The following is a 17,180-nucleotide window of genomic DNA, read 5'->3' on the forward strand; positions in this document are numbered from 1 at the left end:
CATAATTCCTAAAAATATACACAAATTATCACAGTCATCTTCTAAGCAACATAAAAAGTAGTCAAATACTATGATAAGCAACACAAATGAAGTCTCAATCCTTGGTTGCATGCTTCAAGAAGATCAGGAGTTTTTCCCTCTTGTTCTTCAGAGCCACATACATCTCCCTTGCAGCTGGCTTGTCCATGAGGAGTGTTGTGCACCGGCCAAACAGATCAGGATCATCAGTAACTTCATCAACTTCATTAAGGTGCTCCATGACTCCGGCAATTGACGTCTCATAAGCACGTGCTTCTTCTTCTGCCTTCCTAGCACGTGCTTCTGAAATCTCTTCATGTTCACGCTGAGAGTCATTTTCATTTGCTTGAGCTATCCTGCTTAGTGCATCTGCTATTTTCATAGTGGTAGTGGGTTTCTTCTTCATGGATTCACCTTTTTTCTAACCCCTAATGAGCTACTAGGTCGACTGCCACCTGTGCTTCTACCCCCACGAATGGTTTCCTGTCTCATCCCAGTGTTGCCTCCACTTCCTCCACTATTGTCATTGAATGTGACCGAATTAAACTCCCCGCTTATGCCAGTTGGTGCTCCTAAAAGTTCATCACTATCTCCAGACCCTTCTTCCATATCATCTTTAGGAACTCCTTCGCTTGGAAGTGTCATGGAAGAAGGTGCCCATGACTGTGGTCCAGTTGCAGCTACAGACCCAAAGAGTTGAGTCAATTCAGCCTGAAACTGAAGCCCTCTTTCTCTAAATTTCTCGTAGCCAGGAACTTCCTGCGCATTCAACACCAAAAATATAATACATTATACAAAAAATGTTAACATGTGAGAAAATATAAACTCAAATAAAGTTAAACCATTACCACTATTTTCTTCTCCCACCATTCATCAGGGGCACTAACAGTATTCCTTTCGGCATCCCATCCTAAACCGGTCTCACGGAGCAGCCTATCCCATAACTGCCACTCCTTTCGCAGGGTATCATATTTGTTTTTCAATTGGATTCTCGTATAGACTCTCCCAGTCTTTGCAGTGAAGCTGTCCACAAGACTTGTCCAAGCAGGTTTTGTCAAGCTAGTTCCTTTTCTTCCCCCTTTTCCAACTTCTTCAATGCACAGGTCAATAAAAACCTTTGTGGTTCTTATATCCCATGAAGCTTTGCCAGTTTGTTTACTCATTATACTATAGACCAATTACAACACTTTAGTCATCACAAGTTCAACCCAAAAAGCATGCCATTCAGTCCAAGAGATATGATATAACAAGTATAGTATTTAACAAGTTTGAGTATGAGGGGCATCATCAAGGCCCGTTTGACTTCAACCAAAGGATCTTACTCAACCAAAAGTGTTATACTGTTATGTAAACCATAGAAGCAGGAATCCATATGCTACAATGAAAGCAAGACCGAAAATATGACTTCATTTAGCATGTTTGCTTTTTGAGACATTGTGGGTCATTTAACATCATCAAGAAATAAACACAGTTGAAAACCAAACACTGCCACAGGATAACCATCCTAGATATTTCATTTCTTGTAGTACCAGCTTTTATTTCAGAATCAGTGAAAATAAAAAGTCCTGCTAAGTAACGAAATAGAGATAAAAATCTCAAATAATCAGGAAAATCCTAAACATATTTATAATACTAATAAGCCGCCCCCAACACCAACGCAAATGCATGAAGGAGACGGCGCGTTCATTTATCTGATCCATTCCTCGGTGGAGTCCGATTACCCATTACCGCCGGTGTCCTGTTTTATATTTTTCCGTTCGACTGTCTCCCCTGTTTTATTTTTTCCGGTGTCCAGCTCAAAGGCGTGAAGAAGATGCCTCCTCATGGAAAACACGAACAAGAAAAAGGGGACCGGACTCGCTTGGACACACTTTTATTTTATGAAGCCAAAATTGATACTTCATTGCATCAGATCACAAATGAAGGGGAGAAATTACCTGACTGGACGAAACGCACACTGCAGCTATCAGAAATGGAAGAATGGATCAGCCAACCCAGCACGAGATCTTCTGTTGCCAAACTGCTAAACACCTCACCAAGGCCGAAATTCACGAGCTCACAACCATCTCACCTGTGGCCAGAAGTTCGGTCGAAATTTCAGACACGTCGACGGCAAACGAATGGGATCCGATAGATATGCTTTTTTCTTGGGATAAAATATATTTTTCTTACCGGTAAGGATGCCTCGCTCATGGAAAACATGCCGACTGGACGAACTGAAAAACGCAGCTATCAGAATGGATGAATCGATCGGGGAACTCAGCACGGGATCTTGTGTTGCGAAGCTGGTAAACACCTCACCAGGGCCGAAAATCACGAGCTCAACACGATCTCACCTGGGGCTAGAAGTTCGGTCGAAGACAACGGGTGGAATAGGAGAAGAGGCAGAGTATTTCGGTCGGTCGGCGACGGGTGGAATGGGAGAAGAGGCAGAGTATTTCGGTGAAATGGGAGAAGAGGCAGAGTGGTCAAGGTCGCCGTTGGAGCTTCTGACTGCTCCAATTATTAGCTCCATCGATCAGTTCGCATGAGAAGCGACAATTTTTTGCTTCATCGAAAACCTTGGTTTTGCTGGCCAAAACCAAGGTTTTGGCAGAAACCAAGGTTTTAAAAAAAAAAGGGGTGTTTGGCAATCTTATTTTCTAAACCAAGGTTTGGAGCCCAGAATCACTTTTGGCCCATTTGCCAAACACCCCCTAGATTTTGAAGAGAATAGATTTTAAAAAAATAGATTTTCTAAAAAAGTGATTCTGATAAAGTGAGAGTGTTTGGATAATTGTTGTCAAAAGTGCTTTTTGATATGTAGAAATTACTAAAAAGAACATAAGTTTAAATGATAATTACATATAAGATATATTTCATAATATATGTTTATTTGAAGTAATAAATTTGTTAATAATATATATTTTGACAACATAATAAATAAGGCATATATAATATAAATAATAAAAAATTAATGTGTATATATTTTAATAAAATAATTAAATATGTTTTTAGGAAAATGATTTATTTTGTAAAAAAAATATTATTATTTCTTAAAAATTTTAAAAATGAAATCCCATAATTTTTTTTCACAAAATTAAATAACCACAAAAAAAATTTTCATATTAATTGTCTTAATAATAGAGGTTGCAACGAAATATATTTGTCCAAGTAGTTTTTTTAACAACACATTACATTATCTGAAAAGAAAAAAGAAAATAAAAAGGACATGACTATTCTTGTATATAGTAAACAATTTGATCTCTTATGGAGTCACGAAACCGAGCCATGTGAGATGAAGATTCTATTGATGAAGGTATTAAGACCTTGTCTACATATTAACTCTCCAATTAGGTTTTACATTAATGATCGGAATAATAATCTTACATTTAAGACCAATATTAACTCTCCAATTAGGTTCTACATTAAAGATTGGAATAATAAATTTATTAATTTTTTTTGCCAACATAATAAACAATGTATAAAAACATATATTAATTACTATATCCAGTTCTAAATGTAAGAGTTAGTTGACTAATTTGAGTAGATTAAAAAAATAAGTTAAGTTAGTTATTTGTAATAAACAGGTGTTGCTTTTCCTACAATATCCCTATTAATCAAGTTTATTGGTTATAACTTGAAAAAAGATAGACAAATATGAGAAATAAAGTAGATTGAGGTTTTATATTTAGGACCAAATAAAAGTCAAATGATGTCTTATATTAAAGACATGATGTAGTAATTGTTAATATGTGTATATATAATTATAAAATATAAGATTATGTTTTTAGAAAAATAAATAATTGTTTTCAACCAAAAAAAAATACTGTAGGGGGTAGGGGGAGAACTGTTCAAAAAGCAAATTTTTTTTGCTTATTACAAAACCTTGGTTTTGATAAGTAAACCATGGTTTCAAAAAATTGATGGGTGTTTGGGTAATTTTTTCCCAAACCATGATTTGGGCAATCACCCAAACACCCCCAAAACAGAAACACTGGGGAAAATACCTGGAATTCCTTGATCTCATTACCTAACGCGCTTTCTGCACTCCCTTGAATTCATCTTAGATCCACAAACCACTCATCTGGTCTTAAATGTACTTACACTACAAAATAAATCTTACATTTAAGATATTAGAAGTACATCTTACAGCAGCAAATCAATTGTAAGTGAGGTGTAGCTTCTTGTACCTATTTGCTATTGCTCACAATCCAGATGAGAACATTCCTTACGCATTACGGCCCGTTGAAGCTCTGCGGATCAGCAAATTTTCATTTACAATTGAACTCCTGGACTGGCTTTCCCTGATGTAAGACAGTGACAAGCATTGTCACCTCCTTCTTAATTTTCTTCTTTTGCAATAAAACAGACCAACCTTTCACAGCAATAGAAATATCATTACCAAGATTATAATTCTCTTCAGAAGAAAATCAAAGTTATCTTGTGATAACTGCATTAATGTAGATTTTAACCTGACTAGGATGCAAAGTTCTGAGTAGAGGTAAGTTCCAACGGTAAGGATTCTAATTGAAAGAATTATGCATTATGAAATCTTTGACCTTTAGTAAATTAAATACTAAAGTGGAACTTGAATGCATAGGCCACCAAAGGTAATGATTTAAAGGAATATGAGGCTAGAGTTTTCCAGAAGCCCATTCCAGATCCAAGATGCATTTTAAGGTTTCAATGGCAAATTCTTTTGATAAAAATCAACATATTTGACCTCCAAAGTTGGAGCAAACCAATTTGGTGGCTCAAGAGTAAGTATTTGCAACACATTTTTAGCTAAAAGAGACTGGTTAATGCGTTTGTTTGGTCTTAACCCGAAGCCACCATGGTCAACTGGTTGAAAGAGAGAGTTTTTATTCTTTAGGTGAATATGATTCTTGTTCCCATTGGATCCCTAGAAAAAATCAAGACATAGGCTATCCGCTTTATCATGGACTTTTTGTGGTAGCTTGATACATGATAAGACAGGAAGGTTAGCTGCTGAAAGCATGGATTTGATCAGTGTGAGCCTTGAAGCTTGAGAGAGGAGTTTGATTTTCCTTTCTGTTCAAGTCAATCCAATTCAGTGCAATCCATAGGTCTTGGTCACACACACACTCACGCGCGCGCGCACACACACAGATATATATGCTTGTTACGGATTCTGAATTCATTTTCATTCCTTTCTCTTTCATTAATCTATGATTTGAAGATTTCTTACTGATCATGTATGAATTATCGTGATGATTATTACATCTTGTGATTTAAATATATTTAGGTCCGCTTTGATATTGATATTTTTGTTCATCAGTTCATGTAATTCATAAGTTGAATTAGTGTTGCTTGTTAATTGCACTTAAATTTTTGCCGTGAGCATTTAATCAGTGTTTAGTTTATGGATAATGCTATTTCTTGGGACCTCATGAATAATGGTAAAATCGAATTTATATGTTACTGACTAATTGGATGCGTTCTGTTGCTGGGGTATAACCTTTTTATCTTTGAGTTCAGACCCAAAAAAGAAAAAACCTGTCTTTGATTAAAGGGAGAATCGCAATGACATTTTAAAGTAGAAATATATTTACAAAAAAGTCCCATATAACTGGCAGCTTATATTGACAAGTTCCTAAATAGGGAATAAGAACTTACCTGCTAGAAAGACTAATCCAATCCATAATGATGTATCAGAAAATACAAACATTTTTGTTACTAAACCAACCATTAAAATTTATTGGTGCAAATATATGTTACTTTTTTTCAAACTACATTCGTTAATCATGTGAATTAAAACCACTTCTTGGTCGAAACTTTTTATATCAATAGAGATATTTTGAGAAAAAAATTTAAAACAAAAGTCTTATATTTAGGTCCGCTTTGATATTGATATTTTTGTTCATCAGTTCATGTAATTCATAAGTTGAATTAGTGTTGCTTGTTAATTGCACTTAAATTTTTGCCGTGAGCATTTAATCAGTGTTTAGTTTATGGATAATGCTATTTCTTAGGACCTCATGAATAATGGTAAAATCGAATTTATATGTTACTGACTAATTGGATGCGTTCTGTTGCTGGGGTATAACCTTTTTATCTTTGAGTTCAGACCCAAAAAAAAAAAAAAACCTGTCTTTGATTAAAGGGAGAATCGCAATGACATTTTAAAGAAGAAATATATTTACAAAAAAGTCCCATATAACTGGCAGCTTATATTGACAAGTTCCTAAATAGGAAATAAGAACTTACCTGCTAGAAAGCCTAACCCAATCCATAATGATGTATCAGAAAATATAAACATTTTTGTTACTAAACCAACCATTAAGAAAGGCAAATACAACAAGTACACCAATCAGTAAAATTGATAAAACAACAATTAATGCAAAAATAGCCAATTGAAAAGCACTCCTCTAGTCTTATTTATAGGATAAAGAGAGAAGATTTTTTTTGTCCTATTTATAAGTTACTTCATTAAATTTTTACGATGAATGTACCATATTGCCCTTCATTTATTATAATGTAGATAATTATTTTTTTTTGAAAGGTGTATATATTAAATAGAGGTAAAGTTGAAAAGTTGCTATATTTTAATGAAGAATTAATACAGTTTAAGGTTTTTCTTAGTCTGTGTAAAACATGTTAAAAATACCTTATAAATAGGATTAGAAGAGTAATAGTCATGTGTCTATTCCTCCAATTTATTAACAAAAGAACTATACCATTTGATGCCTTATCAAACCATTTGATCCCTTTGTTGACAGCAAATTTGTAATAAAAAAATGTATCACAGGGGGTTTTACCATGAATGTCCAATTACCACCCCTTTTTGGGCATGGATCAAGGGTATTTTTCTTTTTCACTTGATAAAAGGGCATGCTGAATCCTGCACACACGCATATGTAGATAAAAAATAGCCTCATAGGGAATATCTTTCCCATCTATACGAAGGATATCAACTCATATGGTCATGTTCTATTCGGTGGAATATGATAAAATAGAAATAATCTTTCAGAGAGATGACTGAGGAGTTGATAGCTTTGGTCTTAAAAACCAGTATAATTCAAAACAAAGAACTATCAAGAATTCAAATCCTTCTTTCTCTTTTTGCTCGGTGAATGGATTTTTTTTTTGTTTTATTAGTTTTGATTGGCTCAGTTGATTTTCTAAAAGGAATGGCTTAACTATGTAGTGGTATAGTCGAGCCCAAAAACAAAAAGATTACACATAAATGAGTTGAAAAGAGAAGAAAATGGAGTACTTTTTTAATATGACATGCTCCACTCAACTCAACATATATGGTGAAATAAAAATTATTCCTATTTCAAACATTAGATCTCATGTCTCAATTAAGAGGAGTCATGGAAAGAACATGTTCAAAATCCCTATCAATGCCTTTTTCAAATCATGTTGCAGCTGCGCGAGCTCTTCCTATGTGCTGTAAATGACCTACAAAAAAGAAAAATCCTAGAATAAAATAGGAGGCAGCTAACCAACTTCTAAAAGATACATAAGTAGCAGCATTGATTTCTATAGCTACGTCATATACAAAATTTAAAGAACCTAAAGTACCATATTTGCCAAGACTGTATCTCCTTTTTCAATCTACTCAAATCCAACTGCTCACTTGTTATTAAGATTTTTTAATAATTATCTTCGTTTTTTTAGATCTCACGTTAATTCTCCCTTGACTAAACCTCAATTGTAATTAAGTAAATTTTATTATTTTATTTTTGTTTCTTTGAAAATATATGGTTTGCCGGCCGTCTGAGCCCGTGAGCTTAAGCTCGCGCGCCTTAATTGGTCTTGTCTCCCGAAGTCGGAAGAGTCTCATTAGTTTCATATGGGCATAGCAAGCACCTTTTCTTGCTCTTAAGGCGGCTTCTAACAGAACCTGCGCCATTAGGCTGAAACAGAAAAACGGAACTTGTATTTTCAAGTAACATTATTGGGCTTTACTGGGTCCCGGCTATTCGTCTTCGGTATTGGGCTTTCGGCTACGGCGGGGAATAGTGGAGAGAAAGTGTTGAAGCGGCGGCCGAAAAACACCAATCAATGGATGGTGGAGACGCTTCTTCATTCTTGTAGCTTTGTGTTGCACTGGGAACTACTTTGCTTCCGGTTCAGAGAACACAATTGTCCCTCCTCCTCATCTCAATAAGACTAACGCTGTAACAGGTTAACTTGAATCTCTAGCAAAACTATATTGCTGGTTCGTTTCACGTATCTAAATATTCTTTTTGGGAAGTGATGCTGGCTGTATAGTTGATTGCTTCCCAATCAGCTTTTGTGTTTCTGTCTCTTGCTGATCAATTTTAACTTCAGCAATTGATAATGCTCAAAACCCGAGCTCACTCGCACTTGTTTTCCCGCCATCTCAGTTTGGAAATCACCCCTGTACTACCAGGTCACTCAGAATTCCTTCCTGAAAAGCTGCTATCTCTTTTGAAAAAATGTTCATTCACTAAACCCTTTCGACAAATTCATGCCCAAATGATTGTGAATTCAATTCACAAACCCAACCATTTACTTTCGAAAAGCATTGACCTCAAAGACTTCACCTACGCCTCTATTCTTTTCTCTCAAATCTCTGAACCCAATGACTACGCCTTTAATGTCATGATTCGTGGGTTAGCCACCACATGGCATGAGTACCCTCTTGTTCTGCACTTCTATTACCAGATGAGGTTCTTGGGCATAAAGCCCAACAATTTCACGTTCCCGTTTTTTTTCATTGCTTGTGCTAACCTTTTGGAGATTAATCATGGCCGTGCCGCCCAATCATCTGTGATTAAATTTGGGTTAAACATTGATAGTTACATAAGTCATTCATTGATAACCATGTATGCCAGGTGTAATGAACTGGGTTATGCACGAAAGGTGTTTGATGAAATTAGTGAGAAAGATTTGGTTTCATGGAACTCCTTGATTTCAGGATACTCAAAACTGGGTTATGCAAAGGAAGCAGTGGAGTTATTTGGGGAATTGAGGGATGCTGGGTTTGAACCTGATGAAATGACTCTAGTCTCCGTTCTTGGCGCCTGTGGAGAGCTAGGAAATTTAGATTTGGGGAGGTTGGTAGAAGAGTTTGTCGTGAGACACAAAATGACTGTGAACTCTTATATAGGTTCTGCTTTAGTTAGTATGTATGCAAAGTGTGGTGATTTGGCATCTGCTAGAAGGACATTTGACAGTATGGCTAAGAAAGATATCATCACATGGAATGCCATGATAACAGGGTAAGTATTGTCATTAAACTTGTTCATTAATTAGTTCTATCATTTGGTTGGGTTTGATTATTCTCTACTTCTATCTTATTTCTAACAAACAATTTGGTCATTCACATTTTCATATCAGACTTCATGTGATTTATTCTCATCAAATGACTTGCTAGTACTTTGGCAACATTGTCTGAACAAGTAAACCAAAATCATTGCATGAGCATCAGCTTACACAGTGGTGTATGGATATGCATCTTGGACTAAATGGAGATAACATTTTATTCTTATTAATATCGTGAATTTTTATCTCAATTTTTCTATCTAATTTTTCTGCTAATTGATTGTGACAGATATGCTCAAAGTGGAATGGCAGATGAAGCGATTATGCTATTTCATGGCATGAGAGAGGAACATATTGATCCAAATAAAATCACACTATCAGCGGTGCTGTCAGCGTGTGCCTCCATTGGGGCTTTGGATTTGGGGAAAAATATTGATGAATATGCTTCACAAAAGGGATGGCAATATGATATTTTTGTAGCCACTGCATTGATTGATATGTATGCTAAGTGTGGGAGTTTAGAGGATGCACTGAAAGTTTTTAATGAAATGCCCAGAAAAAATGAGGCTTCTTGGAATGCAATGATATCTGCTCTTGCGTCTCATGGTAAAGCCAAGGAAGCCCTGTCGATGTTTGAACTCATGGCAGGAGAAGGTGGCTCTGTGCAGCCTAATGATATAACATTTGTTGGGTTGCTTTCTGCATGTGTGCATGCAGGCCTTGTCCACGAAGGCTATAGACTGTTTGATATGATGAGCACATTGTTTGGATTGATTCCAAAAATTGAGCACTACTCTTGCATGGTGGATCTTCTGGCACGTGCTGGCCATCTATATGAAGCCTGGGATCTCATCGAGAAAATGCCTGAAAAGCCAGACAAGGTTGTGTTGGGTTCTGTACTTAGTGCCTGCAGAAAGCTCAAAAATGTAGAAATAGGCGAACAGGTTATGCAGCTGCTTCTGAAGTTGGATCCTCAGAATTCTGGGAACTATATTATTTCATCAAAAATATATGAAAATTCGAATAGGCGGGATGATTCTGCAAGGATGAGAATGTTGATGAGACAGAAGGGCATCTTTAAAACTCCTGGTTGTAGCTGGATTGAGATCAAGAATCAACTTCATGAGTTTCTCGCAGGTGATGGTTTGCATCAAGATTCTAATGATATTTATGAAATTCTTTATTTGCTCTATGATGATCTGAAACAAGAAGGATATGTTCCAAAGATTAGTGAATAGCTGCATGAGGAGCTAGGAATGTGGCTTTTGTTTATCTTGAAGACCAAGAGGTTAGATAATATGATTTACAGGGGTGTTTAAATTAGCTTTTTAGAAGTGATTTTACGATATATAAGGTAAGTATGACGGCTTGCATAAAAACACTTTTTGTAAGTGATTGTAGAGGGTTTTCAAACTTGTTTTATCCATGGTGCTCTCGACCAAAAAATTACGGTGGACTTGTTTTATCCAGTTAGTGTGATCTGAAAACGCATGCTACAATTAATGGTAAGCCACATATTGGATTTTGTTATGATTTTCAATTTCCTTTGACCTCAACCTGGGCTTAAAATGAGATATTTAAAGATCTAAATATCCGCCTCAGACGCCTGTTTCTCTCCCATCTTATTCAGGATCAAATGAATGTGATGGCAACAACGCGCTTTGTGAAACTGCACTAGAATCAACAATTCTATGCGAAGCTGGATTGAACAACCTCGAGATATCAGGCCCAGCTGAGGAACTTGAGGTATAAGAGCAGTAACCATTGTCATGGATATTGATTTTACTTCTGGAACAGAAGACGAAAAGCAGGGCAAGTAGCGGTTGCAAACCAAAATTGTATCTTTTGAAGAGTGAAGATTTGGTAACCTGCTTTGCCGCTTTGTTCCATTACGAAAGAGAGAAAAAGGTTGAGAGGTTGGAAGGGGAAGATCATTTACAAAACAGCAATATTTTCATCTTGATGTATTTGAACGACATCGTTTATGCATGTGAAAAGGGCAAGATTTCTTGGGGAATCCTTGAAGATGCTAATGGAATTCACAGAGCTAGGCAAAAGCAAGACTGAAAGGAGATTATATTACTCGCAGCGGTACATCAGCTGATATGAACAAACAATAATGGAGTAACGTTGGTTATATTTATGCTTCAAGTGGGCAGGTATGCAATGCAGCTGTGGAGCCTAGGTTAACCCGGCATTTCAGCTTCATAAAAGCCAATTAGATGATGCTATATGTGATCATTTGTAAAGAGTTTTGCTAGGAAAGGGACGTGGTTCAATAAACAATAGTTTAGCATGTAATGTCTTCATGTACAAGACCAGGCCAGACCACATGATATCGTCAAGCTGAAACTGGATTGAATGCTAGTACTAAGGGGAACATGTGGCAGTACGTTCTTCTCATATTAATCTGCATTATCACCATCGTTTTCTTGTGCGGCCCTGTATATATGGTAATAACATCATTTTTTTTTCCTTCCTGCATCCTGAGCTTTAGTGGATTGTCAGGACTGAGAACCGGTTGTATGCTATTTTATACCATGATAATGGTCAAGGTTTTGTGCTGTCGAAAATGTGTACCTTACAATAACATTTGTAGTTACCGACTCTAGAGAAAAAGACATGTTCCATGACATCCCTTTGATGTATTCATTCCAGTCATTGATATGAAGTTTTCATTACTTTCTGATCACAATTTGTCTCCTCGTTGAATTATGCTATAGGGTAACCAAAGAGGGTAGCTATTTTCTCAGCATAAATCGGCCAAGCTCTAGGGTGAATTATGCTGTAATCTTCTTGCGTTGGCAATTAGCAAGATTTTATTTCTCTTATCTCTTGCTTCCACGCACATCTGATGGCTGTTCGGTTAGTTATATCATTATTGGTCATCCAATTCTCCTTTTAAACTTAGAAAAGGTAGCGATGGAAGACCCTTGTAATAATGATATTCCCAACTATATTAACACCATTGACGACATTCTATACTTAATATGCATTTATTTAATTAAATTAAAATATGTATTAAATTAATAATATTAATTTAAAACTCTGCCATATAATGTGATTAATGATGTTAATAAAGTTGTGAATATTTTTATAAAAGTTGGCAATCATATTACAAGTGTTGAAAAAATCTCCATTTAGGAACTTAAAAAATATGTGATAAATGTGGTTAATGGAGTTGTAAGTACCTTTAAAAAAATTGTCATTCACGCCACGAATATTGAAAAAATCCCAAAAGGTTATATGCTTACTAATATTTGTTAATGACTTTACTGGAATTATAGATATCATTATAAAAAGTTGTAAATTATTACCTCCAGACTTTAATATAAAAACTCATTTGATTTTTATTTTGATTTTAAATATAAAATTCTGATCTATTTTGTCTTTCATATTTATCTCGACGTGAAGGATTGATTCGAAACCGAGATGGAGAATTTCTTCAGGGCTTCATTTATAGACTTGATGAAGGGGACGCACTGACAGCAGAGCTGTGGGCCGATGGCCACCGTCAAGTAATTCTGGAATCTGATGCGACAAACGCCATTGAGTTACTTAACTTGGAATTGGATGAGAGCCATGCTGACTTCAATGTTCTTAAAGAAGTTAGAGTTCTTCTTAACAGGGGCTGGAGTGTTAGAATTGAGTACGTGAATCGAGAGGCCAACAAAGCTGCGGATTATTTAGCAAAAGCAGGACTGGATGCTCTGCGTGGTTTTCATTTTATTTCTATAGCTCCCCTTGGGTTGGTTCCCATCCTGGATTCGGATCGTAATATTACCATAAGCGGTCATGCAGAATGTTGATGAGGAGTCTTTTATTATATATATATATAAAAAAAATATTTCTAGCCAATACACTTAATTAATAAGGATATTTTAGGAAAGATAACACCTATTTATTACAAATAATTAAGTTACCAAATTTCCTTAATTTACTCAAATTAGTCAACTAACTTTTATATTAAAGACATGAGATAGTATATTACAAATATTTAAATAGAAAGGATGAATTACATAAAATGAGAAAATTATATTAGTATAATAGAACCTAGAGGAATGAAGAATTAATAAAACATTAGTTTTATAGAGAGAATCACTGGGTAAAAAATTGAAACAATGAATAAATATCCTTTTGCAGGGTACCACTAATTAGAATTGAACGAGAATACCCTTCAACAAATTTGTGTATGATAACATTGATGTGTTTTAAAGATGCAAAATTGTTGAGGTAAATTTCATTGATGTGTTTTAAAGATGCAAAAATGCTGAGGTAACTTTCATTTGCAAAAGAGACAAGGATAAGAAGATTTCAATTTCACCTACATGAAAATTTGGATTTTATCACGGAAAAAAATAATAACAACTTTTACAAAAAAAGGTTATATGTCTTCGAGTATTAACCTTTCTCACATTTATTAGGGGAATATAAGCACTTTTTTTTAAAATAAAAAGTAAAAAGGCCAAATAACACTAAAACCCAAAGATAAAGTACATCGTAAAGAAAATGTCAAAAGAAACAAGGAAAATAAATTAGCAGCTTCAATGAGGAGGAAATAACCACTACTGTATCGAAACTAGTAAATAAAGGGAGAAAGGCCAAAGTATCTTCCAAGACAGCATTTCCTATGCCTATCCTTTGATTAGCCACTTGAGCAAATTGCTCAAGTGACACCAAGAGTTGTAGTGATAGGGATTCACTAGAAAATAAGAGGGGTTTAATGATTCATGAAAGAGTGGAACGAAAATACTTACAATTGAATAGATTATCATTTTTTCTGTCTTCAGGTCCATAAAAAATATTAGAGAGATTGATCTTGAAAACACACCCAAGAATAACAAAGAAGAACACACTTCTTGCTTTTGGCTATATGTAGCAGTATGATCCAATCATTAGTATCAATGACTAGGTTCGGATGCAGTACATAGTAGGGGTGTTCAAGGCCGGTCCATCCCGGTCGGCCTGTTCCGGTCCCAGTCTTATTGGGACGGGACGACCCGTCCCAAAATTTTTTGGGACAGGACGAAAAAGAGACGAGACGAGACAGGACATGGGATGGGGTCATCCCGTCCTGGTTCTTTTTTTTAAAATTTTTTTAAATTTTTTATTCTATTTATATAATATCATTTTTCATATTTTTTTAAGATTTGAGACTATTATATGGAACTATGGTAGTGTGGATTTGATAACTGACACTTGAGAAGGCCGGGGGAGCCGTAAATAAATTTAATTATGTACATACAGGATAAGGAATTTAAAATAAAACAGGTTATCGCCTAGATTTTAATTTGATTTGCATGAATGATAGATTTAGAGTAAAAATAATTATTATTCGTATTTTCATCATGTACAGAAGTTAAAAAATTCAAGATTCAAACTCATGTTCATTTTTGTGTCAGGAATGAGACGGCTTGCCATCTGAATCAATAACTTTTTGATAATGTTGTTTATATATTTAATGACAGGAGTATTGCAGTTTTTCTAATAAAATTAACAGCAGCATTATATATATATACATGCTCTTTCGATTTTTAATATAAAACCTAATTGTTAAATTAATTTTGGTCTTAAATATATGACTTATTTTTTATATTTATTAATTTTTTCTAAATTACTGTTATAGATGTCTCTTGAACTGTAATTAAATAGAAGAGGAAGAAAGGATATTAGGAAAAATAGTTATGATGTTTTAAAAAAAATATGTCATATTTCTTATAATTAATTAACTTACCAATTTTCTTAATCCAATCAAATTAGTTAAATAAGTTTTATATTAAAAAAATTAGTTAAATAAATTTTATATTAAAAACAGAATTTTTTTTTTTTGGAGCTGAAAAACATTATATTTACTTGTTATCTAGTAAATAGTTTAATTAGAGTTTTTATATTTGTTGATGATTAGAATTTTTAGCAAGTTTTTATTGTGTTAAAAGCTTTTGTTTAGAGTTTTTAATGACTATTATATGTAATATCTTGGGCTTTTGTTTAAGAGTGCCCAAACAAATAAAAAAAAATAAAAAGATGTTTTTATAAGGTCTAAGCCCAAAAAAAATAATTAAAAAAAATCAGATTTTATTAAAAAAAATTAACAAAAAAAAACTTCTGGACGTCCCGGTCCCATCCCGACCGGGACCGAGACAATACCGGGACGGGCCGGGACACGGAACAGATTTTCTGTCTCATTACTGTTCATCAGGACAGAACCGAGATAGGTCTGTCCCGGTCCCGATCTATCCCGTGAACAGTCCTAGCACATAGTTACTAGAAGCCAGATGTGAATTAATCTAATCATGACTAAAAGCTAAATCAGAGAAGGATAATAAATTCTTTATCTCTTGTGCAGCATTGAGAGGATTTGAGACACTTCTAGTGTAAGGCAATATTTTTCTTCCTCCATGTAAGATTAATGAGAAGAATGGTACCCTTCCATAGAGATAAGTGATTATTGTGATACAGGGTAACAAAAAGAAAAAATGACAATGGAGTTCGTCCCACTTGCTTTGATAAAAAATAATAAAATTATTTTGAGGACCCAATAGGTTGATGTTTACAGAGATGCATTAAGAAGGAAAAAAAATTAACTAATAAAATTTAACTATAAGAGTCCCTTCCAAGCCGAATTGCTCTCTATTATTACTTTTCAGCTAAGCTCTAAAGATCTGCCCGGGAAAAAAAAAAACTCAATAGCCGTGTATGCAAAAATGACATTAAATATATCTAATTAATTGTTTGTTAGTATTTAACAATTTTCCAATAGTACATGAACTCTTTTCATTTTATAATTGGAATTTTAATATTTTTAAAAGCTATCAAATTACAATTATAATATATATATATAGACACCCCAAGATAAATTCAGTCAAATACTACATCCGGCCCTATTTATAAGATCCCATTTGTAGATGACAAATAAGGTCTAATAATTAGGACTAAAAGTAGTATTAAATATATTTATATATTTTTTTGAGCAAAAATATATTTATATATTGTATTTAATAAACTCATATTTTTTAATCATTTTGTATATAAGTTTACTTTTAATTTTTATCATCCAAAGAAAGTTTGAAGTCGCAATGTTGACCTCGGGCTGCCTCATGGACCGTGCAATTCATAACCCAAAGCCAACGCTATCATCTTATGGCCTCCTTGGCACATGGTAGTGTGGATTTGATAACTGACACTTGAGAAGGCCGGGGGAGCCGTAAATAAATTTAATTATGTACATACAGGATAAGGAATTTAAAATAAAACAGGTTATCGCCTAGATTTTAATTTGATTTGCATGAATGATAGATTTAGAGTAAAAATAATTATTATTCGTATTTTCATCATGTACAGAAGTTAAAAAATTCAAGATTCAAACTCATGTTCATTTTTGTGTCAGGAATGAGACGGCTTGCCATCTGAATCAATAACTTTTTGATAATGTTGTTTATATATTTAATGACAGGAGTATTGCAGTTTTTCTAATAAAATTAACAGCAGCATTATATATATATACATGCTCTTTCGATTTTTAATATAAAACCTAATTGTTAAATTAATTTTAGTCTTAAATATATGACTTATTTTTTATATTTATTAATTTTTTCTAAATTACTGTTATAGATGTCTCTTGAACTGTAATTAAATAGAAGAGGAAGAAAGGATATTAGGAAAAATAGTTATGATGTTTTAAAAAAATATGTCATATTTCTTATAATTAATTAACTTACCAATTTTCTTAATCCAATCAAATTAGTTAAATAAGTTTTATATTAAAAAATTAGTTAAATAAATTTATATTAAAAACAGAATTTTTTTTTTGGAGCTGAAAAACATTATATTTACTTGTTATCTAGTAAATAGTTTAAGGGAAAAACATCTTTAATCTCCAGAAAATAATCACAAATTACAGTAACGGGGTAGTCTTTATTTCA

At 34.1% G+C, this 17,180-nt stretch overlaps 3 protein-coding genes across 3 annotated transcripts; 2 read left to right on the forward strand and 1 right to left on the reverse strand.

Moving 5' to 3' along the window:
• Positions 1-420: 420 nt before the first annotated feature.
• Positions 421-1,181, reverse strand: LOC114750197 (L10-interacting MYB domain-containing protein-like). The gene is made up of 2 exons (XM_028938745.1): positions 867-1,181; positions 421-777 (listed from the first exon to the last, which is right to left on the reverse strand). Exons 1-2 carry the CDS (start codon positions 1,179-1,181, stop codon positions 421-423), a joined length of 672 nt encoding a protein of 223 aa, XP_028794578.1.
• Positions 1,182-8,089: 6,908 nt separating this feature from the next.
• Positions 8,090-11,466, forward strand: LOC114750195 (pentatricopeptide repeat-containing protein At2g34400-like). Its single transcript, XM_028938743.1, has 3 exons — positions 8,090-9,215; positions 9,548-10,395; positions 10,889-11,466. Exons 1-3 carry the CDS (start codon positions 8,311-8,313, stop codon positions 11,008-11,010), a joined length of 1,875 nt encoding a protein of 624 aa, XP_028794576.1. The 5' UTR covers positions 8,090-8,310; the 3' UTR covers positions 11,011-11,466.
• Positions 11,028-13,067, forward strand: LOC114750199 (uncharacterized). Its single transcript, XM_028938746.1, has 2 exons — positions 11,028-11,070; positions 12,673-13,067. The coding sequence occupies exons 1-2, from the start codon at positions 11,028-11,030 to the stop codon at positions 13,065-13,067; spliced, it is 438 nt and encodes a 145-aa protein (XP_028794579.1).
• Positions 13,068-17,180: the final 4,113 nt, after the last annotated feature.

The sequence above is a fragment of the Neltuma alba genome, unplaced genomic scaffold (genome assembly GCF_004799145.2).
Source record: "Neltuma alba isolate B1F8T4 unplaced genomic scaffold, ASM479914v2 tig00006350_pilon, whole genome shotgun sequence".
Classification (NCBI taxonomy): Eukaryota; Viridiplantae; Streptophyta; class Magnoliopsida; order Fabales; family Fabaceae; genus Neltuma; species Neltuma alba.